At 41.1% G+C, this 27,439-nt stretch overlaps 2 protein-coding genes across 3 annotated transcripts; one reads left to right on the forward strand and one right to left on the reverse strand.

The window, feature by feature from the left end:
• Positions 1-180: 180 nt before the first annotated feature.
• Positions 181-19,102, reverse strand: LOC129837238 (receptor-binding cancer antigen expressed on SiSo cells-like). Its single transcript, XM_055903245.1, has 8 exons — positions 18,983-19,102; positions 17,360-17,784; positions 15,081-15,175; positions 14,713-14,791; positions 14,348-14,500; positions 13,627-13,734; positions 10,519-10,613; positions 181-3,910 (listed from the first exon to the last, which is right to left on the reverse strand). Exons 3-8 carry the CDS (start codon positions 15,161-15,163, stop codon positions 3,793-3,795), a joined length of 636 nt encoding a protein of 211 aa, XP_055759220.1. The 5' UTR covers positions 15,164-15,175; positions 17,360-17,784; positions 18,983-19,102; the 3' UTR covers positions 181-3,792.
• LOC129837236 (dual specificity protein kinase Ttk-like) lies at positions 18,246-27,439 on the forward strand. Of its 2 annotated transcripts, none has more exons than XM_055903244.1 (25): positions 18,246-18,377; positions 18,769-18,876; positions 19,011-19,233; positions 19,931-20,037; positions 20,331-20,474; positions 20,694-20,805; positions 20,935-21,019; positions 21,339-21,445; positions 21,525-21,606; positions 21,798-21,906; positions 22,104-22,326; positions 22,450-22,556; positions 22,648-22,791; positions 23,007-23,173; positions 23,393-23,532; positions 23,986-24,118; positions 24,295-24,387; positions 24,604-24,761; positions 25,404-25,555; positions 25,694-25,818; positions 25,929-26,003; positions 26,142-26,318; positions 26,419-26,518; positions 26,646-26,731; positions 26,819-27,439. In XM_055903244.1, exons 2-25 carry the CDS (start codon positions 18,786-18,788, stop codon positions 26,903-26,905), a joined length of 3,027 nt encoding a protein of 1,008 aa, XP_055759219.1. In that variant the 5' UTR covers positions 18,246-18,377; positions 18,769-18,785; the 3' UTR covers positions 26,906-27,439. The 2 variants fall into 2 exon arrangements, with proteins under 2 accessions (XP_055759219.1, XP_055759218.1); XM_055903243.1 differs by having other exon boundaries at positions 18,247-18,377; positions 18,784-18,876.

Genomic DNA, 27,439 nt, shown 5'->3' on the forward strand with positions numbered 1-27,439 from the left:
TGGCTTGGGTGAATCTCGGGAGGACATTTTAGTCCAATACTAAAAATGATGTTCAATCCCAACCAAGTCTGAAATTCACAAAAGTGATTTAATACTGATTTAATCTTAAAATTCACTTGCTTTACTGTTTTTGTACCTTTGTTTCAGTCATGACTCTAATATTGGTTAACATTCAGACAATTGAAAAGGGATCCAGAGATTTATTACAGAAAATTAAGGAATGTGCAAAAAAAGACATTTGACAAAGACAAACATAAGCATGTATCCCCATCATGCTGACTTTGATAACAATTGGAAGAAGTATTTGCGAAGAAAGCAAAAAGGGAAAATGTCAGCAGTATTATTTTCATAATTCTCTGTGGCTAACAACCTCTTTCTTCCTGATCCAATGTTCCATGCAATGGGTAATATAATACTATCAATATTCTCAATATCGTCGATATCAAGAGTCTCTGAAAAAACAGAAATGAATCCCTCATTTACCACAAAGCCACACCTAAAATAACCATGAAAACACCACTGTTTCAAAGGCATCGTTCATTTAGACATTCAATATAAAAACTATTTTTGCCAGAATCCCCATATTATATACAGGATACCCCAGTGAGGGTACAAGGAAAACACAAATGTGTAAAAGGGACTATCAGTTATTCCAATCCAACAGGTCTGTTTAATTGCAAATGCCTTATGGAATTCAGCTCCATCTCTGCATATATGTTTCCATGGCAACTAGACCCTTCTGCTTGACATTCCAGTCTCATACACCGGTTGCTGGGCACTCGCACACAAGCGCACACGCACACTTCCATCACAAAAAGCTCCAATTGATTCGACATCGATTGACCATACCAAAATCATATTGATACGTAACAGGTTATTAGTCCAGTCAATGCAAAAGGCTTTGACTTATGAAATCTATTGACCGATTCTGTTACTAACTGGCCACAAATTACAGGAGGGGAGCACGGAGCTCTGCATCTTTGTATTTACTATGATCACCGATCAAGGATGTCAGTTGGCCATCCAAGTCTGATCACCAAGTTGTCTCAGATAACACAGTTTGTGTGTGTTACGCTACATTGAACGTGTAAAATAAAATAAAAACCCACATTCAACATAATAACAAAAGGCAAAGTCATTAAAGAGGAGTCGCTTCTATTTTGGTGTATTAAAAAGCAGGGATAAGAACAAGCAGGGAAATCTTTTGATTATTCAAGATGTTCAAGATGTTGAGCCTGGCAGATCAGTAACCACAGGATTACCATAGGAATCCACAGCCAACTCTTGAGTAAGGCTCAATTAAATTCCCAAATCCCTTTGACAGTGTCCACACCCTCAGTTTGAAACTTATTTTTAAGCCTTCAATTAAAATGTGAAATTCCAGTATATTGAAGGCTGTACAGTAAAAGTACATCAGGAATATCAAGCAACATCAATGAGAGAATGTGTTTTCGAACAATGACGACGAGAAACATAATTAAAAAGCACAATAACCAAGGCAACAAAGGGATGTATGTAACTGATATACAGTGAGACTTACATTTAATTACACACCTTCGTCCTTCATGTTATAAGACAATGTCAGAGAAATAGGTCTCTTGAGAGTCCACTTGTACTATAGGTACCAGAATATTTACACATATTCCTGGGAAATACAAAAATGTACAGTTTCTTTGTTTTCTATAACACAAATCTAATTACTGAACCCAGAGTCATACCTAGCCAGAGTGACATTTGATAGCAAGTCTTTGATATAGGGCATTGCAAAGTATTTATTTAACCAGATTCAATAAAGCATTGTCACACGAACTGCAATTACAGTTGAAGTCGAAGTTTACATACACTTAGGTTGGAGTCATTAAAACGTCTTTCAACCACTCCACAAATTTCTTGTTAACAAACTATAGTTTTAGCAAGTCAGTTAAAACATCTACTTTGCATGACACATGTAATTTGTCCTAAAATTGCTTACAGAAAGATTATTTCACTTATAATTCCCTGTATCACAATTCCAGTGGGTCAAAAGTTTACATACACTAAGTTGACTGTGCCTTTAAACAGCTAGGAAAATTCCAGAAAATTATGTCATGGCTTCAGAAGCTTCTGATAAATTGACATCATTTGAGTCAATTGGAGGTGTACCTGAGGATGAATTTCAAGGCCTACCTTCAAACTCAGTGCCTCTTTGCTTGACATCATGGGAAAATCAAAAGAAAATCAGCCAAGAACACAAGTCTGGTTCATCCTTGGGAGCAATTTCCAAATGCCTGAAGGTACCACGTTTATCTGTACAAACAATAGTACGCAAGTATAAACACCATGGGACCACGCAGCCGTCATACCGCTCAGGAAGGAGACGCGTTCTTTCTCCTAGAGACGAACGTTCTTTGGTGCAAAAAGTGCAAATCAATCCCAGAACAGCAGCAAAGGACCTTGTGAAGATGCTGGAGGAAACAGGTACAAAAGTATCTATATCCACAGTAAAACAAGTCCTATATTGACATAACCTGAAAGGCCGCTCAGTAAGGAAGAAGCCACTGCTCCAAAACCGCCATAAAAAAGCCAGACTACAGTTTGCAACTGCACATGGGGATGAAGATAGTACTTTTTGGAGAAATGTCCTCTGGTCTGATGAAACAAAAATAGAACTGTTTGGCCATAATGACCATCATTATGTTTGTAGGAAAAAGGGGGAGGCTTGCAAGCTGAAGAACACCATCCCAACCGTGAAGCACGGGGGTGGCAGCATCATGTTGTGGGGGTGCTTTGCTGCAGGAGGGACTGGTGCACTTCACAAAATAGATGGCATCATGAGGAAGGAAAATTATGTGGATATATAGAAGCAACATCTAAAGACATCAGTCAGGAAATTAAAGCTTGGTCACAAATTGGTCTTCCAAATGGACAATGACCCCAAGCATACTTCCAAAGTTGTGGCAAAATGGCTTAAGGACAACACAGTCAAGGTATTGGAGTGGCCATCACAAAGCCCTGACCTTAATCCTATAGAAAATTTGTGGGCAGAACTGAAAAAGCATGTGCGAGCAAGGAGGCCTACAAACCTGACTCAGTTACACCAGCTCTGTCAGGAGGAATGGGACAAAATTCACCCAACTTATTGTGGGAAGCTTGTGGAAGGCTACCCGAAACATTTGACCAAGTTAAACAATTTAAAGGCAATGCTACCAAATACTAATTGAGTGTATGTAAACTTCTGACCCACTGGGAATGTGATGAAAATAAAAGCTGAAATAAACAATTCTCTATTATTCTGACATTTCACATTCTTAAAATAAAGTGGTGATCCTAACTGACCTAAGACAGGGCATTTTTTACTAGGATTAAATGTCAGGAATTGTGAAAAACTGAGTTTAAATGTATTTGGCTAAGGTGTAAGTAAACTTCTGACTTCTACTGTAAACCAGGGTAGAGTTCATTCTACGCAAAAAAAAAGAAAGAAAAAGAAATGGACTGATTACAGGGGGTGACTGCCTGGACTTGTCAGATAAAAGAAAAAACGCTAATTTCCATTGTGCGCCCTAATGAACACATCCCAGGTATGAGGTGCCTTCCCGAAAGCTAAATGCAACAGTCATTGAACAATCATCACATTGGCCAAGCCATGTCTCGAATGATGGCTGGTGGACAGAGATTTTTTTTAAATGACCGCTCTGTTGAGTATAGATGATCTTCGTGTGGAGAATACTAGAGGATAGCGTGATGACGTTTGTCTAAGTGTTTCTTTTATTGCCCTCCGGCTCACGGGATGAGTGCTCTAAAAAAAAAAAAATGTTACGAGAGCTTGACAGCAATCTTCTGGTCCTTCTTCATCATCCTCTGAACCTCCTTCTCCATCTTCTTCCTCTGCTGCTCCATGGAACGCTTTTCTCTCTCGGCCATCTTCTGTTGTCTGGTAGACAGGGAAACACAAAAAGGTGCGAGTTTAAAAGGATTGCAACAAACCTCATTACTAAGCTTTTTGAGAGCAAAGGTGATAGTTCAGAGGTAGAGAGAGAAAAAAAAAAAAGTACTGCCAACCAAGTTACCCTGAAGCCAGAATTTGTGTGCAAATAATGCCTTTCTTTCATGTTGACTCAGTGCTGAACATTCTTAATACACTGCCACCTGCTGGATAACAACTAAACTTGCAGATCTCTTGACAATATGACAGTAATATGACAGGATTTTCACATTGAACTAGGGCTGTCCCAGACAATTAATTTTTTTGGGCGACCTCGAGTCGTCTGGTCCAAATTTTTAAACGTGTATTTTTCCATAAAATTACACATCCTATGTGTTTTAATCAAATCAACTATATGCACTGAGCTTGTCTGATGCTTTAAGCACACCGTTTGATGAAATAATTGAAGACACACAAATGACTACAGGGAGTATGACCGCATTTGATTTGATTGTGTAGGGCCTGACTGTGTGACTAGCAACCATCGTCTCTCTGGCCTCCCTGCTGCAGTGACCACCACAGAACATCAATTTATTGTATTTTTTTTTGCTGAAGCTACAACATAAATACAGCCATTTCTGACTGAAAAGTTATTTTACCGAAATCCTTTATTTGTTTAGGAAAAACATTCCTTATTCCCTAAACCCTTGCTCTATTTACATGACAAATGTATGCATCGCATGCATGTGCCCAATGGGGACTGACCGTATACCAAAATCACATCAATAACTTGGTTATAACAAACTCCGAACACGTGACAGCGAAATGGATGCAAAGGACGTGACAAATAAACTCGAAACGGGGGAATGTTTTAATGGATGCTCAGGAGGAAGTCAGATGTGTGGAATAAATGTAACTTTTTATGGAAAATATTGGAGGTCAATATTTTTTCTTTTTTTGTGTGAAGCCTTTATTACAGCAAAGACTCAAAACAGTCGCATTCATTCATGAACGCAATTTCCGAAATGGAACGGTTTAATTATTATTTACGTCAATTACTCAAGGAATGCGTTACTTTAAAACAAAAATGCTGGATTGCATTTCAAATCATGAATGACTCGTATGCTGTGTGATGACATGAATGAATGATTAATTGATACAGTAGCCTACCTAAGTATTTAAATATAGGCCTAAGTAAGTTCCGGTATTAAGACTAAACAGGACGCACTCTTAGGCCTACAGCTCGATGGTGGTTATACAAGGATGTTATATAAGCTTACTAATGATAATGTCATAAGGATGATCATAATAATAACAATAAGAAGATCAAGAAAAAAAGAGGGTTATTATAAAATATTATTTTTCCTGACAATTTGGAACCTTTATTACAGCATAGCAAAGATTAAAAACAGACGAATGTGAAATTGTTTATCCGACGTGATTGCGCGAGGCTTGGTGCTGACGGAATGAATAGGCTATTAAACAAACACACAAAAAAGCAACAAAAGCAGGATCTGTCTTATTTCTGTTGATATATATGGATTATTTACAGTGGCAAGAAGTCACAAGTATGTGAACCCTTTGGAATAACCTGGATTTCTGCTTAAAATTAGTCATCAAATTTGATCTGACCATCTAAGTCACAACAATAGACAAAAATAGTGTGCTTAAACTAATAACACAAATGATTGTATTTTTGTCTATATTGAATACATGATTTAAACATTCACAGTGTAGGTTGGGAAAAGTATGTGAACCCCTAGGCTAATGACTTCTCCAAAAGCTAATTGGGGTAGGGAGTCAGCTAACCTGGAGCCCAATCAATGAGACGAGATTAGAGATGTTAGTTAGGAGCTGCCTTGCCCTATAAAAAAAATCATAATAATTGAAGTCACAAAATTTGAGTTTGCTATTCACAAGAAGCATTGCATGATGCGAACCATGTCTCGAACAAAATAGATCTCAGACATATGATTAAGAATTGTTGACTTGCATAAAGCTGGAAAGGGTTACCAAAGTATCTTTAAAAGCCTTGATGTTCATCAGTCCACGGTAAGACAAACTGTCTATAAATGGAGAACGTTCAGCACTGTTGCTACTCTCCCTAGGAGTGGCCGTCCTGCAAAGATGACTGCAAGAGCACAACGCAGAATCCTAGTGTCAGCTAAAGACTTACAGAATTCTCTGGAACATGCTAACATCGCTGTTGACGAGTCTACGAAACGTAAAACACTAAACAAGAATGGTGTTCATGGAAGGACACCACGGAAGAAGCCACTGCTGTCCCAAAAAAACATTGCTGCACATCTGAAGTTTGCAAAAGTGCACCTGGATGTTCCACAGCGCTACTGGCAAAATATTTTGTGGACAGATGAAAATACAGTTGAGTTGTTTGGAAGGAAGGAACACACAACAATGTGTGGAGGAAAAAAAAGGCACAGCACACCAACATCAAAACCTCATCCCATCTATAAAGTCTGGTGGAGGGAGCATCATGGTTTGGGGCTGCTTTGCTGCCTCAGGGCCTGGACAGCCAGCTATCATCGACGAGAAAAAATTAATTCAAGTTTATCAAGACATTTTGCAGGAGAATGTTAGGCTATCTGTCCGCCAATTGAAGCTCAACAGAAGTCGGGTGATGCAACAGGACAACGACTCAAAACACAGAAGTAAATCATCAACAGAATAGCTTCAACAGAAGAAAATACACCTTCTGGAGTGGGCCAGTCAGAGTCCTGACCTCAACCCGATTGAGATGCTGTGACATGACCTCAAGAGAGCAGTTCACAACAGACATCCCAAGAATATTACTAAACTGTTTCAGTTCAGCAAAGAGGAATGGTCCAAAATTCCTCCTGACTACAGAAAACGTTTGGTTGAGGTTTTTGCTGGCAAAGGAGGGTTAACCAGTTATTAAATCCAAGGGTTCACATACTTTTCCCACCCTGCACTGTGAATGTTTACACGGTGTGTTCAATAAAGACATGAAAACGTGTAATTGTTTGTGTGTTGTTAGTTTAAGCAGACTGTCTATTGTTGTGAACTAGATGAAGATCAGATCCAATTTTATGACCAATTGATGAAGAAATCCAGGTATTTCCAAAGTGTTCACATACTTATTCTTGCCACATATACATTTAACATTTAGGCTATTGATTATAGACCTAATTAAGTTGGGGTTTCCTCTCGCCTCACTTTTCTTAGAAAATGAAGGCAAGGGCTGTTTTCTCGTCTCCTAACACCACTGCTGCCTCCACCCATTGTTCTCAACAGTGGTGTAAATTGCTTGAGTAAAATACAACTTGTCCTTTTTGGGGGTATTTATATTTTTCACAACTTTTACTTTACTACATTCGAATTGAAAATAATGTACTTTTTACTCCATACAATTTCCCTGACACCCAAAAGTACTTGTTACGTTTTGAATGCTCAGCAGGACAGGAAATGGTCTAATTCACGCACTTATCAAGAACATCCCTGGTCATTCTACTGCCTCTGATCTGGCGGGATCACTAAACAAACACTTTGTTTGTAAATTATGTCTGAGAGTTGGAGTGTCCCCTAGCTATCCTAAAAAATAAGAATTTAATACAACAAAATAAATACAATAAAAACAGTACCGTTAAGTTATCTTTTACAATCGGGTACTTTTGCCACTACTGGTTCTCAACACCAATATGCTGTTTAACTTTGATATTACTCACATAGCAACATGGTCTAGGAAAAAGCGCCAATTCAACAGCGCACTTATGTGTTTCCGCAGAGAGCGACCGCCATCGCGGGAGAAAGCACATTTGTTATGAAATAATATTTTTTCTTAGTGTTGCATCACTGTTCTTACGTAATGTAACCATACACATTCCCAGTAGCACAAATTGTAGAGTGATGGGACTGTGCCATCCCCACAGCCTCCACACAGTCCACTCTGACAGGCACAAATCTGACAGGTGTCTTGTACACCATGATTCACTTTGTTTTGCTACTGGTCGACAAAAGAAATCGCAGTCGACCAACAGCCTATCGACCAAACAATCGACTAAATGGGGTCAGCCCTACATTGCACACACAAGAACAGTCTTATGCGTATACAGTTGTAGTCGGAAGTTTACATACACTTAGGCTGGAGTCATGAAAACTCGTTTTTCAACCACACCACAAATTTCTTGTTAACAAACTATAGTTTTGGCAAGTCGGTTAGGACATCTACTTTGTGCATGACACAGGTCATTTTTCCAAAAATTGTATGCTGACAGATTATTTCACTTAATCACACTTCCAGTGGGTCAGAAATGTACATACACTAAGTTGACTTTGGCTTTAAACAGCATGGAAAATTCCAGAAAATGATGTAATGGCTAAAGAAGCTTCTGATAGGCTAATTGACATCATTTGAGGCAATTGGAGGTGTACCTGTGGATGTATTTCAAGGCCTATCTTCAAACTCAGTGCCTCTTTGCTTGACATCATGGGAAAATCAAAAGATATCAGCCAAGACCTCAGAAACAAATTGTAGCCCTCCACAAGTCTGGTTCCTACTTGTGAGCAATTTCCAAACGCCTGAAGGTACCACATTCATCTGTACTAACAATAGTACTCAAGTATAAACACCATGGGACTACGCAGCCGTCATACCGCTCAGGAAGGAGACGCGTTCTGTCTCCTAGAGATGAACGTACTTTTGTGCGAAAATTGCAAATCAATCCTGGAACAGCAAAGGACCTTGTGAAGATGCTGGAGGAAACAGGTAAAAACATATTTATATCCACAATAAAACGAGTCCTATAGACATAACCTGAAAGGCCGCTCAGCAAGGAAGAAGCCACTGCTCCAAAACCTCCGAAACCTAAAAAAGTCAGACTACGGTTTGCAACTGCACATGGGGACAAAGATCGTACTTTTTGGAGAAATGTTCTCTGGTCTGATGAAACAATAATAGAACTGTTTGCCCATAATGACCATCGTTATGTTTGGAGGAAAAAGGGGGAGGCTTGCAAGCCGAAGAACACCATCCCAAATGTGAAGCACGGGGGTGGCAGCATCATGTTGTGGTGGTGCTTTGCTGCAGGAGGGACTGGTGCACTTCACAAAATAGATGGCATCATGAGAAGGAAAATGTGGATATATTTAAGCAACATCTCAAGACATCAGTCAGGAAGTTAAACCTTGGTCGCAAATGGGTCTTCCAAAATGGACAATGATCCCAAGCATACTTAAAGTTGTGGGAAAATGGCTTAAGGACAACACAGTCAAGGTATTGGAGTGGCCATTACAAAGCCCTGACCTTAATCCTATAGAAAATTTGTGGGCAGAACTGAAAAGGCGTGTGCGAGGAAGGAGGCCTTACAAACCTGACTCAGTTACACCAGCTCTGTCAGGAGGAATGAGCCAAAATTCACCCAACTTATTGTGGGAAGGTTGTAGTAAGCTAACCGAAACATTTAACCCAAGTTAAACAATTTAAAGGCAATGCTACCAAATACTAATTGAGTGTATGTAAACTTCTGACCCACGGGAAATGTGATGAAATAAATAAAAGCTGAAATTAATCATTCTCTCTACTATTATTCTGAGATTTTACTTTCTTAAAATAAAGTGGTGATCCTAACTGACCTAAGACAGGGCATTTTTACTGGGATTAAATGTCAGGAATTGTGAAAAACTTCAGACTTCAACTGTATCCTTGAGAGTCTATGTATTCCCAATACACAAAAACACTGCTCAAAAAAATAAAGGAAACACTTAAACAACACAATGTAACTCCAAGTCAATCACACTTCTGTGAAATCAAACTGTCCACTTAGGAAGCAACACTGATTGACAATAAATTTCACATGCTGTTGTGCAAATGGAATAGACAAAAGGTGGAAATTATAGGCAATTAGCAAGACACCCCCAATAAAGGAGTGGTTCTGCAGGTGGTGATCACAGACCACTTCTCAGTTCCTATGCTTCCTGGCTGATGTTTTGGTCACTTTTGAATGCTGGCGGTGCTTTCACTCTAGTGGTAGCATGAGACGGAGTCTACAACCCACACAAGTGGCTGAGGTAGTGCCGCTCATCCAGGATGGCACATCAATGCGAGCTGTGGCAAAAAGGTTTGCTGTGTCTGTCAGCGTAGTGTTCAGAGCATGGAGGCGCTACCAGGAGACAGGCCAGTACATCAGGAGACGTGGAGGAGGCCGTAGGAGGGCAACAACCCAGCAGCAGGACCGCTACCTCCGCCTTTGTGCAAGGAGGAGCACTGCCAGAGCCCTGCAAAATGACCTCCAGCAGGCCACAAATGTGCATTTTTGCAATATTACCTAATGAGCACAACATTGCTGGGACCATGGCTGGCAAGTGAGCTGCGTCACATACGCCTAAAATAACATCGCAGGACAGCGGTCGGGTTCAGAAATAGTTATGCAGATAGCGGTTGGGAGCAGGATGAAGAAATCAGTCCCACGCAGACTACCTCGAAGCCAGTTCCACTGCCCGCCCCCCCCCCCCCCCATTTAGACCTAGGACACCAGTTAGGTGAAATTCATTATCAGGTAAAACAGAAAACCAGCAGGCTCTGGACCTGTAGTATAAAATTTGAATACGCCTGCTCTTCAAATTATTAAAAATGCTATCACCTGAGCACCAAATCGGCCTCCCAGGCAGCATCTGACGACTCATCCTCCCAGGCGTTGGCGTCCTCATGCCAGGTATCCATGTCTCCAAGCTCAGACTGTGGGACAGAGAGGAGGACAGGAATGCAGTCAGGACAGTCGCTGACACAGTATAGGATGGCAGTGGGACCTAATCTCCATTAGCAACTGTTCTTCACAACATTCTAAAACCTTTATTCAACCTGAATACAGAGAACTGTGGCCCTGGAGGACTTGTGCACTCCTGGGAATGAACAATGTCACGGCACTGGTCCAACTAAAACAGACAACTTTTGAGATGGTGAACTAAAAAGAAGCTCAGACTTCATCATATTGCTAGAGAGAGATGGTCTGTAATCCTTGAAACAAGAAATTGGACAGGCGTTGGCTAGCTTCTCAGCTTTTGGTGGCTGAGGTTTTGAAATCTAGACAGTGGATAGAGCAGTGCCACCTCTCTCAAAGCCCCTCCCCAGCCCCTTTCAAAAGACATTTGTGTACAACACTTAGCAGTTAGCAGTGTGCATTAGAACGTTCAAGTTAAAAACCCCACCCTAACTTCAAATACAACCTTTGCAAAATCAGTATTCATCAATATAATAAGTAACGCTAATCCACCGTACAATGAGATGGCCTCTGCTGAATCTAAGATTCAGCAGAGGCCAACAGATAACATTTATAGAACAGCCTGTCACAAGAGACTAGTAGTACAGTGCCTATAGAAAGTAAACACCCCCTTGAACTTTTTTCAAATTTCTCCACCTTAAATCTAAGGGATTCAATTAAGACAACCTACTCCGTAGTTTTAAAGTGAAAGTTATAGAACATTTTCCAAAGTAAGGAAAAAGAAGAAAAACTGAAATATCATAATTGGATAAGTCTCCACCCCCCTGAGTCAATACTTGGTGGAAGCACCTTTGGCAGCCATTACAGCTGTGTGTGAATCACTTGGAATAAGATTCTAACAATTTTGCACAACTCTTAGGGCAACATAAATCCATTGTTTTCGTCAAAATTGCTCAAGCTCGTTACATTTGGTTGGAAATCTTTGACGGACAGCAATATATAAAAAAACTGGCCTCAGATTTTCAAGCAAATTTCATTTAGGACTAAAAAGCATTTCTAGTGGGTCTATCCCAACAGCGTTGCATTCATTCCATATTACTGGCCTGTATGACAAAGTGAAAATAAATGAGCCTGTGTAAAAAATAAAAAATAAATCCACTCCAAATGATCCATTCTGTTTGCAACAAGGCTGTTAAGTAATATTAAAAACTACAGGATAGGGTCAAATCCAATACAACAGAGTGAAACCCTCTCTATTTTCAAGTAATGTGGTGGCAACATCATTTTATGGGTATGCTTTATTTTATCCGGATTTTGTCAGGATAAAAAAAGTTAGCGGATTACCCGACTCGGTCTTCTGTAAACCTAAACCTGAGATAGACGTACATTTTTTCAGCGAGACAATTACACACATTTTAATGCCAAAGACACACCAGAATGGCTTTCCAAGTGGTGTTGAGTGTTCCTGTGTGGTCTAGTCTCGGTCCTGACTTTAATCAGCTTAAAAGAATCTAAGTCAAAGTTAAAATATTGCTGTCTGTCAGCAATATGATCCCCAACCAAATGTTATGAGTTTGAGTAATTTTGACAAAAACAATGGAAATAAACTCAGCAAAAAAAGAAACGTCCTCTCACGGTCAACTGTGTTTATTTTCGGCAAATTTAACATGTAAATATTTGTATGAGCGTAACTAAATTTAACAACTGACAAACTGAACAAGTTCCACAGACATGTGACTAACAGAAATTGAATAATGTGTCCCTGAACAAAGGGGGGGGTCAAAATCTTGAGATTGCCTGCAATGACAACAAGCTCAGTCCGATGATGCTGTGACACACCGCCCCCAAACCATGACGGACCCTCCACCTCCAAACCGATCCTGCTCCAGAGTACAGGCCTCGGTGTAACGCTCAATCCTTCAACGATAAACTCAAATCTGACCATCACCCCTGGTGAGACAAAACCGCGACTCGTCAGTGAAGAGCACTTTTTTGCCAGTCCTGTCTGGTCCATCGACGGTGGGTTTGTGCCCATAGGCAACGTTGTTGCCGGTGATGTCTGGTGAGGACCTGCCTTACAACAGGCCTACAAGCCCTCAGTCCAGCCTCTTTTAGCCTATTGTGGACAGTCTGAGCACTGATGGAGGGATGGTGCGTTCCTGGTGTAACTCGGGCAGTTGTTGTTGCGGTCCTGTACCTGTCCCGCAAGTGTGATGTTCGGATGTACCGATCCTGTGCAGGTGTTGTTACACGTGGTCTGCCACTGCGAGGACGATCAGCTGTCCACCCTGTCTCCCTGTAGCGCTGTTTTAGGCGTCTCACAGTAGGGATACTGCAACGCATTGCCCTGGCCACATCTGCAGTCCTCATGCCTCCTTGTAGCATGTCTAAGGCACATTCACGCTTATGAGCAGGGACCCTGGGCATCTTTCTTTTGGTGTTTTTCAGAGTCAGTAGAAAGGCCTCTTCAGTGTACTATGTTTTCATAACTGTGGCCTTAATTGCCTACCGTCTGTAAGATGTTAGTGTCTTAACGACCGTTCCACAGGTGCATGTTCATTAATGGTTTATGGTTCATTGAACAAGCATGGGAAACAGTGTTTAAATCCTTTACAATGAAGATCTGTTTGGCTTTTTACAAATAATCTTTGAAAGACAGGGTCCTGAAAAAAGGACTTTTCTTTTTTTTCTGAGTTTGTTGCCCTGAGAGTTGTGCAAAGTTGTTAGAATCTCATTCTAAATTATTAACAGCTGCAAAGGTTGTCAAAGGTGCTTCCACCAATTATTAACATAGGGGGGAGGAGACTTATCCAACTATGATATTTCAGTTGTGTTTCTTAATTTAGAACATTTTCTATAACTTTCACTTTGAAAAGGTGGAGTAGGTTGTGTAGCTCTGTAGGAAGAAAAATTACAATTTTATCTAATTTTAGATGACATTTTATGGCAACAAAATGTGAGAAAAAAAAGCTCAAGAGGGTGTAAACTTTCTATAGGCACTGTACTTTGTGCGATGCTACACAAACTCACAGATGGCTGGATGAAGGAGGTGTCCTGAGTGGCTGCCAGTCTGCTGGAGAAGCCCGCACTGCCGTCGGGTACCAAGTAGTTGAGTGGCTCCCTCTTCTTCAGTACAATCTGGGGTGGGGACAGAGAGAAAGGAGACAAGTTAAAACTACTAAGACTCAACAATATGATATGGCGTGACTACAAGCAGCAGTGTGGCCAGCGTTATTGTCGACAGAGTGTGAGGCAAGAGGATGCACTCGTTGTCATCACCAAAACAAATACTGTTAAGCATCAATGCATGTCCACGGCAGTTTGCGTCGCCCTCTCATGCCATGTGATAGCTCGGTGAAAACAAATGTTGAACAGTGCAGCCTCGCCCTTTAGACTATTTTTGTTTGGAGTTACCCTGCTACTCCCTTCTGGTAAACGTATATTGCTGAGTCTACCTCCAATTAGTGTTGAGAAATGCACTTAGAGCTGGAATCCGTAATTAGTGAAAATGCCTCATCCATTTGGGATATTTCAACAAAGACGTTAAGTCAAACAACAAATACCTTTATCCCCTTGGACATCATTGCATGCACATAACACGAGAGTATAAGGAGTACTGCAAAAAAATGTTTACATGTTGCCTGACACTCCTCTCCCGAGTTTCATCAACTAAACAAAACAAATACAACAACAAAAGACGCTGGGTTGAACAATGGCACAAATTTCAGCTTTAAATGAAGACCCAGCCTACTTTCTGTGTTTTCCTGATGGTGGGAGCCATGTCTTTGAAGTAGTCTGGTTCCTCTTCCTCGCCAGGCTGTGGTGGCACATTGCCATTACCGCCCTCGATCTTGATACTTGTGGGACCATCTTCATCCCACGAGCTCCATTCTTCAATCTCTGCCTGCACAGGGTTTGGTCAGATAATATGACGAAAATAAAGAGAAAGGATTTAAGTATGCCACAAAGTAAAAATTGACTGTTGGTTGCACAATAAATGGTGATGATGTAATTAATGACAATAGGGGGAAAGCAGGTTTGTTAGGGGAATCGACTAAGCACTTGCGGCACATTATTGCTAACATGATGCATCTTATAAACTTGTATATCACTGACCGGTTTGGGTACTGATGAAAAATCAACCGTCGTTGGAAGAGATATCTGATCCCCGCTTAGCTTTCGCAACCTCCCAGATCTATGTCAAAACAGGAAATATGCTTACTGTGGGCCACCACAAAAACACACATTTTAGAGTAAAGGCATTCCACAGGAAGCAATTTTCACATGCAAATAGCATTTGATTTCTATGCTAATGTGTTTGGTTGTGCTCAAGGAGTGACATTCCATATCATTAATTTCCACATAGAGTAAAATGACTGGAAAGCTTACAGACCACGGCTTTCAGATTTGACCAAATCTGACACGGCAAAAGGGTTCTAGATCAGTTTTGCTTCTTTCAATACACCATAATGGGTGTTCCTTACCTGCATATCAACCTTTTGAAGAATGAAAGGAAGGTTGCAAGCCATGTGCAAATCTTAAAAAGGCGAAACTGAGAGATGGCCATGGTGAAGCTGAGCTAAAAGGAGGACATACCATTATTAGCAAATTGGATTTATAAATCTGAATTTTCCAACAAGACTGTCATCAACATCCATCTAATAATGAGTCAGTTTGCTAGCTGTAATAGCTTTTGGCATTAGCATAGCTAGAAAGTTAGCTAGCTATTTTCTTCCTGGTTACTACTTCCTCCTGGCAATTAAAAAAAGTATCACATTATGAGTCATAATACCCATAAAACCTAGCGGTCAAACAGGGAAATGGTTCCAATTGTTTTTACACCATTAATGTTTCCCATATGGGATTTTAGAACAAAATAAGGGCTGTGTTTCATGTAGGCTTATCCTGGCGTGACATTTTGATAACCGTGTAAATCTCTCTAGGACAATGTGACTAACAATATATCTGCCTGTATTTAGCCCCCCAAAAATGAAATGCTAATTAGCTGCTAATGTGGCTATCATAAAGAACTACAAATGCCATGATCTGGACGAGACTGCCGAATCGAGGCAAAGGTAGGAATCTCTGGATTAACTATGTTAGCTAAATGTAGTAATGAATAAATTGGCTATATTTCTTTAAAAATGTAAACTGTCTTGTGCAAGTTAATTGATAATGCCTGTTAGAAAAGGTGTCAGCTTGATAACGTGCAGGGATTTGTAGTTTAACATGTCTACTTTGATGCTACTTAGCATTTTCGAATCTGAGAGTAAATAGTTGTGCTGTTATTTTTATTGATTTGGCCAAAGCTTTTGATACGGCAGACCATTCCATTCTTGTGGGCCGGCTAAGAAGTATTGGTGTCTCTGAGGGGTCTTTGGCCTGGTTTGCTAACTACTTCTCTCAGAGTGCAGTGTATAAAGTCAGAACATCTGCTATCTCAGCCACTGTCTGTCACCAAGGGAGTAGCCAAAGGCACATCACTGAACTCTATACTCCTCTGTAAACTGGTCATCTCTGTATACCTGTCGCAAGACCCACTGGTTGATGCTTATTTATAAAACCCTCTTAGGCCTCACTCCCTCCATCCTCCACATACAACACCCGTTCTGCCAGTCACATTCTGTTAAAGGTCCCCAAAGCACACACATCCCTGGGTTGCTCCTCTTTTCAGTTCGCTGCAGCTAGCGACTGGAACGAGCTGCAACAAACACTCAAACTGGACAGTTTTATCTCAATCTCTTCATTCAAAGACTCAATCATGGACACTCTTAGTGACAGTTGTGGCTGCTTTGCGTGATGTATTGTTGTCTCTACCTTCTTGCCCTTTGTGCTGTTGTCTGTGCCCAATAATGTTTGTGCCATGTTGTGCCGTTGTCACTTGTTGCTGCCACGCTACGTTGTCTTAGGTCTCTCTTTATGTAGTGTTTTTTCTTGTCGTGATGTGTTTGTCTTATGTTTTTTTATCCCAGCCCCCGTCCACACAGGCCTTTTGGTAGGCCGTTATTGTAAATAATAATGTATTCTTAACTGACTTGCCTAGTTAAATAAAGGTTAAAAAAGAAATGTATTGATAAGTCACCTTGTCCGAGAGATTTCCATGGTTATCAAAACGTCACGCCAGGGTAAGCCTACACGAAACAACCCTTATTTAATTGTTTCGAAAATCCTCTAAGGGAAAAATTAAAGTTCGAAGAACTATTGGAACCATTTCCGGAGACACCTGAAACCCCACCTCTTCAAGGAATACCTAGGATAAAGCAATCCTTCTGTCCCCCCCCCCCCCTTAAAAGATCTGATGCACTATTGTAAAGTGGCTGTTCCACTGGATGTCATAAGGTGAATGCACCAATTTGTAAGTCGCTCTGGATAAGAGCGTCTGCTAAATGACTTAAATGTAAATTTCCCTGTTTGAACGCTAGGTTTATGGATATTATGAGACCACCACCGTGGGGCTCAATTGCTGCATCATCTATTCAAAACAACTGAGAACTCATACAAATATAAATCTCAAATCATGCAGGTCGGAACTCAAGAAAGAGGTCCGAGTTGGATGACCGTTCAAATCGATTTCCCATTGGAGATCGTTTTTTTCTGGGTTCCGAGTTGTTTTGAACGCAATTAAGTCGGCGATTTCAGAGTTCCCAGTTGTTTTGAACGCGGCATTCTAATCAAGTCTAGGTAACGTTAGCTAGATTTTTGGGGGCCTGAAACGGATATAGACAGGTAGTTAATTGTCTTCATTGCTAAAATAGACACTCACCGCACAGCTCAATATACTTGCTTAGTTGACAGCTGGCGAATCAGATGTGGCCGTCCCCAGAATTCATGTGTTTGGCTAGCTAGCGCTAACTTAGCAAATCAGCACACCGATATGCAACGTATTTTTCCTTGTAAATTTCACTCTCGAAACAACACACTTGCAACAATGACACCAGTCATATCCCAAGCGTATGTGTTTAACAGCTGCTACCTAGCATCCGTTCTCATTATTTATTCCATAAATATTTGTCGCTTCTTCATAGCCTCATGGCTGCCATCTTGAAACTGGGGAGAGGATGTGGAACCAAAGCCGGGGCAAGAGGCACACTAAGTATCTCTGGGCTATGGTAGGCGTTGGTCTTCTGCCCCCCAGTGGTAGAACATATCATAGGACTTTGGCTTTTTTTGTCTTCCTTGAAAGAAGAGCTGTTATGTGAAATGTAATAGGCAACAAAAAAGAAACAGCATTTGGTTAATAAAAGTATAAATGTCATCCAGGCAAACTGGATTTATTATGACCAAATAATTAGGACCATTAACCAGTGGTGTAAAGTACTTAAGTAAAAATATTTTAAATGACTACTTAAGTAGCTTTTTGGGCTATCTGTACTTTACTTTACTATTTATATTTTTTGCCAACTTTTACTTTTACTTCACTACATTCCTAAAGAAAATAATGTACTTTTTACTCCAACACATATGTCTGAGTGTTGGAGTGTGCCCCTGGCTATCCGTCAATAAAACATGTAAGGAATTTGAAATGGTTTATACTTTTACTTTTGATACTTAAGTACATTTGAGCAATTCCATAATTACAAAATGACAAATAATTTTAATCGAAGTGGGCGGAGTATTTTGAATATTTGGGGCGTAGTCAACCATACAAACTGGCCAATGAGCTGACGAAGTACTTGGACGTGGTAGATTTGAATGTGTGTTAAACAGACAGACTGAAGTTGTTGATTTTTTTTTTAGCTGGGAAGTGTAATTATTTCACGTGAAACTACATTCATAAAAAGGTGAGATGCGGTTTAATCTAATGTACGACGTAAAAATATATATATTTTTGATTGCTTTATAGTTTTCTTTCCTTGCAAATCTGTGCTACGGCATACGCCACAATCCGGTAGCTAACTAGCTAGAACTAGTAGCTAACGCGTTATTAGCTAAGCTAGCTTTGCTTTGGCTAGACGAGATGCAAATGGTTAGCTAGCTAAGGACGTTAACTTAGCAACACATATCGCAGCGAGCTGGTTATTTACATCAGGGTCCGTTGTCTGCTTGTTGATTCAGACATCAGAAGCATATATCGCACTATAGCGTAGATGACATATCTGTGAATAGCTAGCTAGGCGTACAGTCAGTAGCTACCTCAATATCCATTAGCTAACGAATCGACGGTGACGTTAGCTACATTCTTTGCAGAGATGTTGGAGGAGGAACATACAGACAGACAGCACCAACTTGCCATGTTGTGTCAGAAGCTCGACCGAATTAAAACAAGATGTCTAATCGAAGGTAATAAAACCATTTCCTTCGTTCCATGGCGAAGACAACATGCCTCATATATTGTACATAATGATATGCCCATAGAAGGCTACTGAGTTTGCAAACGGTCACTCACTGTCTTTTTTCCTCCCATTTTCATGCAGATGACACTGATAATATCAACCAGGCCATTGGCTCAAATTCGCCTGAAACGTGTCTCGCATATCTGATGGTCTTGGAGAAGAAAGGAGACCCTCACTTGGATCCTAGTCATCTCACAAAGCTTACAGACTTCTATACCCGTGTATTCTCAACTATGCCACTGGGGAAACACTGCCAAAATGAGAGCTATGCCAGAATGCTGGTCAGATTTGCAGAGCTGAATGTGTGAGTGAACCATGATCATACTGTGTACCATGAGAGGCTTGAGCTTTGTTTTGCAACATGTTCCTCTGTTGACTGTACTTAGCTACATCAGTTAAATACAATGTGTGGTGTGAATTAATAATATTAAAGTGGCAATCTAGGATTTGGGAAAACTACAAAGTGGCCACACTGCCACTTTTTGGTTAACAGCTGAGGGATAAGGCTAGCAAAGATGTAACCATTCTCAAATTCATGGATGCAAGGACTGACCATCCATGAGCTCAAAATAATAGTTCTGTAACGACCTTGGGTTTATAAGCGTGGAAATCGACTCTGCCGCTTGAGCATGCTTTTGCGGCACAGTCGATAGCGCGCCGGACCTCGGGCTAGGAGGTCGAGGGTTCGAGACCTGCTCCCTGCTGTTTCATTACAGTTCTATCAACATTTTGAAGCTATTCAGTGTTTGTTTACAATTACATGGTTTACAAATAATGGAAGTAAAATAAGCGTATATGTTGGGGTCTCTGACGCATTCCGACAGTTGAACTAAGCTCATTTACACCAGTAAATTATTTTATTCAAAAAATCAATGGCTTATTTCAGAATTTAGGTCTAGAAATGTATGTACCAATCCCAGATTGCCCCTTTAACAGACAACTTTTTGGTATTTATTTTTTTCCTTCATATGGTCGAAATGAGTCCTTTTAATTTCTTTCAGAATTCAAGACCCCAGTGGGGCAGAGGGCAACTTCAACGTTGCGACTACACACTGCCAGGATTTCGCTTTTGTCCACATTGCACACGCTCAGTTTGAACTGTCTCAAGGTAGAGAGATGCACAACAATCTTTGGGTCGACTGGCATAGATGATTTATACACACAGGCAACACAATTTGGGTTATTTACTCAACTTTGGCTCCATGGTTTTACCAGCTTTTTCATATTCACCCAATACAGAGCAACTATTGAATCTCTAACATGTTATTCATATCCTGACAATGATGAATGCATCAGTCCAATCTGTGAAACTCCCATTCAGGAACTCCATACTGCTGCAGGAAAGTATTATTGGTATCTAGTCAGTAAGATTATTATGTCTTTACCATCCCATCTCAAAAGGCAACACGAAGAAAAGTACTTGGATACTTCAGAGGGCCATTGAACTGAATGCCAAACCCAATGACCTGCTGGAGGCTGCTATGCAGAACTTGACACTGGGCAAAGCAGAACTTCTTTCCTCTGAGGATAAGGAAAATGTACCAGGTTAGTTGTGTCCAATTTCCAATCCAATTTGAAATCTGTATTAACCGGAAGCCCATCTTCTTCGTTTATTTTTTTTTTACGTCAAAGACAAAAAATAGTATAATACATGAACATGTTTCTTCACCCTAGATTTGAATGAAATCACTATTATGCTGCTTTAGGGTTTTAGTACTGTATATTGATTGTCTTAATGTGTTGTCAAAACAATTTTTCTTTCAGTCTCAACTTATAATATAAATGGTTCTGCAAAAAATGGCAAAGAATTTCACAAAGTCTCCAGAAACTCAGACGGTACAGGCGACTTGCAGCTATCCAGTATATTTTCTTCAGGGTAAAAGACAAGTTTTTTGTTTTTACAGTGCCAAGTTCTCACACCAAGCTTCTCTCTGTTTGGATTTACATTCTTCTATTCTGTCTCGTGAAATTTTTGATGTTGACATTGTTCTTCTCATTCCCTTAGAACAATGGAACCACGGAATGGACCCCTAGAGGACCAGGCTCCAGCTTGGAGGTCTGCGTCTCAACGAAAGAGAGCCGTTGGCATAGTAAAGTTTGATTTTAGTCTTTTAAAGATCCTACATGAGTTTTTATTAGTAGTAGTTTTAAATAGTGTTGGGGTGGGGTTGATACATTTACATATCGCAATATTACTTTGGACGATATTGTATCGATACTTTTACTCCAATATTGTATCGATACTTTGAATCGCAATACATATAGAATCGGGAGATTCGTAATACATGTCGTAACGGTACCTAAGTATCGTGAGAATATCATATCTTGAGCCCTCGTTTTAAAGTAGTTTTTCCCATCACTTATCTGGCTTTAAATCATCTCTTGTTCTTTATTATCCTGCCCTTCTAGCCAGGGAGAGTGCCTGTAGTCCACCGCTCTTTCTCAGAAATGGATGATGATGATAGTGATGGAAGACGAGTGAAGAGGGAGGCTCTCATCCCAAGTAACTTGTCCAGGTAAGGTCCAGGTTTTTTACCTATTTCAAGGAAACACCGGATTACAAAGCCTAAACTGATGAATGGAACTTTGTTTTAGGCAAACATCTGGTTCAAGTGCCATGTTCACCTTGTCCTCAGCCCAAAAGCGTGTTGAAGATGGGGACCTCCTCAATCTAAAGGTCTGTGAATGAAAATCCCACCGGTTCAGTTGTAATTATAGATTGCGTACGATTATTATTTTTTTTACCCGGTCCAACTGTTTACAATTATATAAAATAACATGGAGAGCAGAGCATGTGATATCTTACATAATCCTATTTTAAAGACGAGTTGATTGGACAATCATATCATTCTTGATGTGCTCTCTCAGACACCGATCATTAGCCCTGAGCCACGCCCATGGGAGGACATGGGAATGGTGGACTCCACCACTACACTGCTGCACAGGCAAGATAGGAGAGATGCCACTAGGATGGAAGGTAGGTACCTTTTTATATTGAAGTGAAACCATTTTGACCTAGTAGTTGACGGTGCAAAAAAGCTGTGTTTAGTGAAAAGCATTAGTTGGCGCACACCCACATATTCAAAGAGGTGCTCACTAACGGAATGGTAAACTTGTGGGGGAAAAAGTTTCTCACTCATATCGAGTTTATGTTCTCTGCTGTTTCAATGGTAGATACCACTGACAATATAAACCAGATAATCGGTTCCAACTCCCCTGAGGCTTGCCGGCTCTATCTGACGAAGCTGGAGAAGAGGGGCAATCCTCAGACAGACACCAACCTTCTCCTAAAGCTTAAGGACTGCTATTCCAGAGTGTTCTCCAGACTGCCGTTGGGAATGTACAGCAGAAACGAAAGCTATGTCAAGATGCTGGTCCGATTTGCCGAACTCAAAGGGTGAGTGTACTTCAGGATATTTTTGAAAACAAAAAACAAAAAAAACAAAAACATGCATGTATTCAGATGTGTTTCTAGTGTTCTAGAATTGGTTTGATGGCTGTCTAAAAATGTCCTCCGTAGTATTGATGACCCAGACGACGCTCGGGACAACTTCATCGTTGTGAGATCCAACTGCAAAGGCTTTGCCTTTGTGCACATAGCACATGCTCAGTTTGAGGTGGCTCAAGGTAGATTGCCCATTTTGTATTTTACATAAACGATTGTGCGTAATATAGAGTTTTGATACTAAAGAGATTTTTGTTCATGTTCTTCCAATAGGTCAGGTCAAGAAAGGCACCTCAATACTACAGAAAGCCCTTCAGGTGAACGCAAAGCCCACTGAACTAATTGAGACGGCAATGCAGAAGCTAAAAGCCGGGAATTACCAGTTTCTCCCCGCAGAAGACAGAGAGTGTGTCCCAGGTAGGTTTCATTTACATTTAGTCAATTATGCTGTATGTCTTGGTGGTGTTCGTTAGGGCATGCAATGGAGAATGCAGTCCCTCTGTTTTCTCCTGTTTGGTACCTAATGAACATGACCCTGTTCATCCTGACTACAAAGTGATAACGGCTTAAAGCTTGCAAACCTGATGTAAGTTTTAGTTGAATAGATTCCTTATGCGTGTTTCTTTTTACAGAGCCGCAGTCCCACGGGTCATTGAGTCTGTCAAACTATGGTAGAGAGAGGGAGCCGGAGATTCCCGCCCGTTTACCTCTGAGCCAGACACAGCCCAAACCCTCTAGCATGGAGCTGTCTTCAGGGTGGAAAATTCCAGCCCGTGTCAGCCGAGTCGTGTCTCCAGAGGTTTGGCTTGCTCTTTTATTTTTGGGGTTACTACTGTGTCATCAACATGATAAGTGCTGGCATCAAACTCCAATTTAGTTTGTTCATTCTTATGGCTGAGTTAACTACATTTCCGTCTCTCTTTTTTCCTCTGTTTTGACACATAACACTTATGTTTTCTTTTGGATTCTTCTATTTTAACCTTTGGGTTTATCTGTGTGTGTGTTTGGTCGTCATCAGGAGAAGCACACTCCTCCTAATCTCAGGCCCATTCCACGTCTGGTGGACTCTCTGCCCACCCCATCCCTCCCTCTCCCGTCCAGACTCAACCCACCCGTCGCCTGCCAGACGCCCAACTACAAAGACCCCAGGGCCAACAGGTGAGGGGGCTGGAGTGGACATATATCTGACATAAAAGCTCTTGTGCAGTGATCCTAATCACCATAATCTAATGATTCTATTTCAGGTCTTGAGATGTATTAGGAAATGGTATTGTCAGTGTTGGGGAAGCTACCCTGAAAAATATTACTTCCCACTGCAAGAAGTTGCGCTACAGCAAAGCTACCCTCCAAACAAAATATATTTTTATTAACTAAAGTTACTTTGAAAAGGTTACTTTGAGAACTACCTCTTGAAAAATGATCATATTTTAATCTGAACCGTCGTAGTGCAAAGTTTAGACTGTCATCCATCCTGTGACGTGGCTTCAGTCACGGCAGACAGCGTGGTGAGATCCTTGAGTGTTTCGTCTTGGATTTAAGAGGATAGATGGGAAGCAGTGATGCAAAAAAAATAGGACTTTCTTTGACTTTTGAATTCCCTTCTCTCCTCAGTTACGTTACCCCCGTGGTCAAGAGGAACCCCCCATTTGCGGCCCCTCTCTCAGCAGCCCATAAAGCCGTCCCTGCCCAGCAGCAGCCATGCACCCCCCTCAGCCAGGTGTCCTATGCCCAACAGACCCACCAGGTAAAGCACAAACGCCATCCATGGGATTTCCCTGATCACTTGAGACGCCATCAGGTCAGGAGGAGCGAACTCATGGCCCTAGTTATGTTCTCTATGTGTGAGTTTTCTGTTTAAGTTATAGGCCCATGTCAAGTGAAATGTGATGGTTGAATGTCTGCACTTGTCCCTTACTTCAGGGTTCCACCGCTGCTCTCTCAAACGAGTCCATTGTGATAAAGGGCAAACGGTTCCTCGTCCTGAAGATGATTGGCCGAGGTGGATCCAGTAAGGTAGGGGCTAGTTGTCTTGTTCATTAGGGCACAATGTAACAAAAGCTCTCAAAAACATTGTGCAACGGGAAACAAAAGATAGTTACTTGTTAGACAATTTAAGATTGTACTTCCCTGTTTCAATTTGTTTGAAACCGGAAGATACCAGGGAAGTAGTACTACAGGTGGTTGGATGGCCGATTAGCTGGTTTGATGGTAGGTCCTCTGTCATTTCAGGTGTACCAGGTTCTGGACCAACGGAATCAGCTGTTTGCTGTGAAGTATGTGAACCTGGAGGAGGCTGATCCCCAGACAGTGGAGAGCTACAAGAATGAGATAGAGCATCTCAATCACCTGCAGCAGTACAGTGATCAGATCATCAAGCTGTATGATTAGTGAGTGTTCAGTGTTTGTTACTCTGACTTATTCCGCTTGGGTCTAGCAATAAATTATTTCGATTTTTTGATAAATGCATACACTGTACATCCAAAACACAAAAACTGGTGGTACTGGTACATACATAAAAATAAAATACATAGTCACATGGCCTTTTTTTTTTTGAGAAGAAAAAAAGATTAAGGATAACACAACGTAATTCTATTTTTTTATTTTAGTTATGTTATATATATGTGTTTTTTATTTTCTTCGTGATATCCAATTGGTAGTTACGATCTTGTCTCATCAATCTTGAATCAACTCCCCAACGGAGAGGCGAAGGTCGACTCGTGCGTCCTTCGAAACATGACCCGCCAACCTGCACTGCTTCTCAACACCTGCTCGTTTAACCTGGAAGCCAGCCGCACCAATGTGTCGGAGGAAACACCGTTCAACTGACGAGTGAAGTCAGCTTGCAGGGATCAAACCCCGCGCTGTAGTGACGCCTCAACACTGCGATGCAGTGCCTTAGACCGCTGTGCCACTCAGGAGGCCCCAACACAACGTATTTCGATTGTGGTCCTCTGTTCCATCCCACTATACATGTCATGGGATTCCCCGTGAGCAGTGCATTTTATCAGTCGAGTTCTCTTGTGTTCCAGTGAAATAACCAACAGCTACATCTACATGCTAATGGAATGTGGTAACCTGGACCTCAACACCTGGCTACGGAACCGTAAAACTGTCAACCCGCTGGAGAGGAAGTTCTACTGGAAGAATATGCTGGAGGCAGTCCAGACCATCCACAAACATGGTTATTATCTCTCCATCTGTCTTGAACTCCATATCTCTCTTCATCAGTAACAATTATGTTTTCTAAGTTCCTCATACCTAAACATTGCACTCTATGAGAATCTTTTTTTAGTTTTTTCAGTAACTTTTGTGTGTGTAGGCATTGTCCATAGTGACTTGAAGCCAGCCAATTTTGTGATTGTGAATGCCTCGCTGAAATTGATCGACTTTGGCATTGCAAACCGCATCCAGCCTGATGTGACGAGCATTATGAAAGATTCTCAGGTAAGAGCACAACCCCCATCTCCAACTGTAGTTCATAATGTATGTATGCATAACCAGAAGCTTGCCAAAATCAGGATATTGATCTTCGAGGAAAAAAATCCTCAACACAGGTGGGGACCTTGAACTACATGCCTCCCGAAGCCATCAAAGACACTTCATCCCAGCCAGGGAAGGCACGCTTTAAGGTGAGCTGATGTCCCTTCCTTCCAAAACAATGTCTTTTTAATACATGCATATTCCATATGGACTCATTTATATCAACGTTGGACGGTTATGCATGTGTAATGATGTATACTAAATGTTTTTGTTGATTTGATTCATAGATTAGTACTAAAGGTGATGTGTGGTCCCTTGGCTGCATCATGTACTGCATGACCTATGGGAAGACTCCATTCCAGGCCATCACCAACCAGATCACCAAGCTACACGCCATCATTGACCCGACCCATGAGATAGAATTCCCTGACATTGCAGAGAAGGATCTGCTAGATGTGTTGAAGGTGAGTGATTCCGCTGTGTATTGGCTTTTTGGCCGAGTTTTGATTCACTGTGAATTACATGGATCTGATGGGATATGTTGTTGTGTTTTTCTACCACCAGAGGTGCTTGGTACGAAACCCAAGAGAGCGGATTTCCATCGCAGAGCTGCTGGAGCATTCATACCTAAAGCTTCAGTCTCAGCAACAGTCACCCGTGCCAGGTACATAAACGCCCACACATTATGCATATTTATAACTTATACCTGCCATAATACCAAGTTGTTGTTTTTTTTAATAAGAAAAGGAATTACAACAGCTTTAATTTTGTCTTCCTCTATCTCCTTTCAGCACCTCCTGACAATAACGATCTGAAGAGGATCCTCAACGAGCTTGCTGCCTTACAGTCTCCCAACAGCATTGCCAGGGCTGCTAATGTAAGCATAACAATGTGCAATTTCCAATAATATTCATCTTACCGTCATTTGCTTTTAACTGACTGGCATCTTCTCTGCAATCGACAGAACTTGGCGAAAATGTGTAACAGTGGTCGAAAACTGGATGCTGCAGGGTGTGTGAAGTCATCCAGCCTGCTCAACTGGAAGATGTGATCTGGCCATGTAGATGCTCCACTGATGGCCTAAAAACCACCATGGGCGTCAGCAGATGGGACTCCATTTATAGCCTAAGTCGTGCTTTACCCATGCTTCAGCACAACCCGAAAAATACATCCTGCTTCGCAGTACACTGGCCTTGTTTGAATACTTTGAAAATGTATCCTTCCTTCCCCTTCTTGAAGTGATCACTGATCTGACATGTCTGGATTGGTGAAAGCTATAAAGTGGAACCTTTACTTTTATTCTATCCAAGTATGTTGGATCAGTGCTGACACAGAGGATGAGAGGAAAGAAGGACGCTTTTTTAAGCAGGGTCCATATCTGCCCTACAGCGCTCTACCATCTCCATGTTTTATCCTCTCATGTCCTCATGACTTCCCCTTGCTTGTATCTTGACGGATACGGATCTACACTTTTTTGTTTTTTAAGACTGACATTTTTTGTGTTTCTTTACTTTACACATTTTACTGTACTCTCAAACATGTAACCACAAAAAATACTCAACAAATAAACTAGCTAACCAATGTT

Source organism: Salvelinus fontinalis, chromosome 38 (genome assembly GCF_029448725.1).
Source record: "Salvelinus fontinalis isolate EN_2023a chromosome 38, ASM2944872v1, whole genome shotgun sequence".
Taxonomy (NCBI): domain Eukaryota; kingdom Metazoa; phylum Chordata; class Actinopteri; order Salmoniformes; family Salmonidae; genus Salvelinus; species Salvelinus fontinalis.

Coding starts and splice junctions, on each gene's coding strand:
- LOC129837238 (XM_055903245.1), bottom strand. CDS start 15,163: ATGGCCATCTCTCAGTTTCGCCTTTTTAAGATTTGCACATGGCTTGCA. Junction 14,501..14,712: donor TTTCATCAGTACCCAAACCG/GTCAGTGATATA, acceptor AACCCTGTGCAG/GCAGAGATTGAAGAATGGAG. Junction 13,735..14,347: donor CCATCAGGAAAACACAGAAA/GTAGGCTGGGTC, acceptor TCCCCACCCCAG/ATTGTACTGAAGAAGAGGGA.
- LOC129837236 (XM_055903244.1), top strand. CDS start 18,786: ATGTTGGAGGAGGAACATACAGACAGACAGCACCAACTTGCCATGTTG. Junction 21,607..21,797: donor GGGACCTCCTCAATCTAAAG/GTCTGTGAATGA, acceptor GTGCTCTCTCAG/ACACCGATCATTAGCCCTGA. Junction 24,762..25,403: donor ATCATCAAGCTGTATGATTA/GTGAGTGTTCAG, acceptor CTTGTGTTCCAG/TGAAATAACCAACAGCTACA.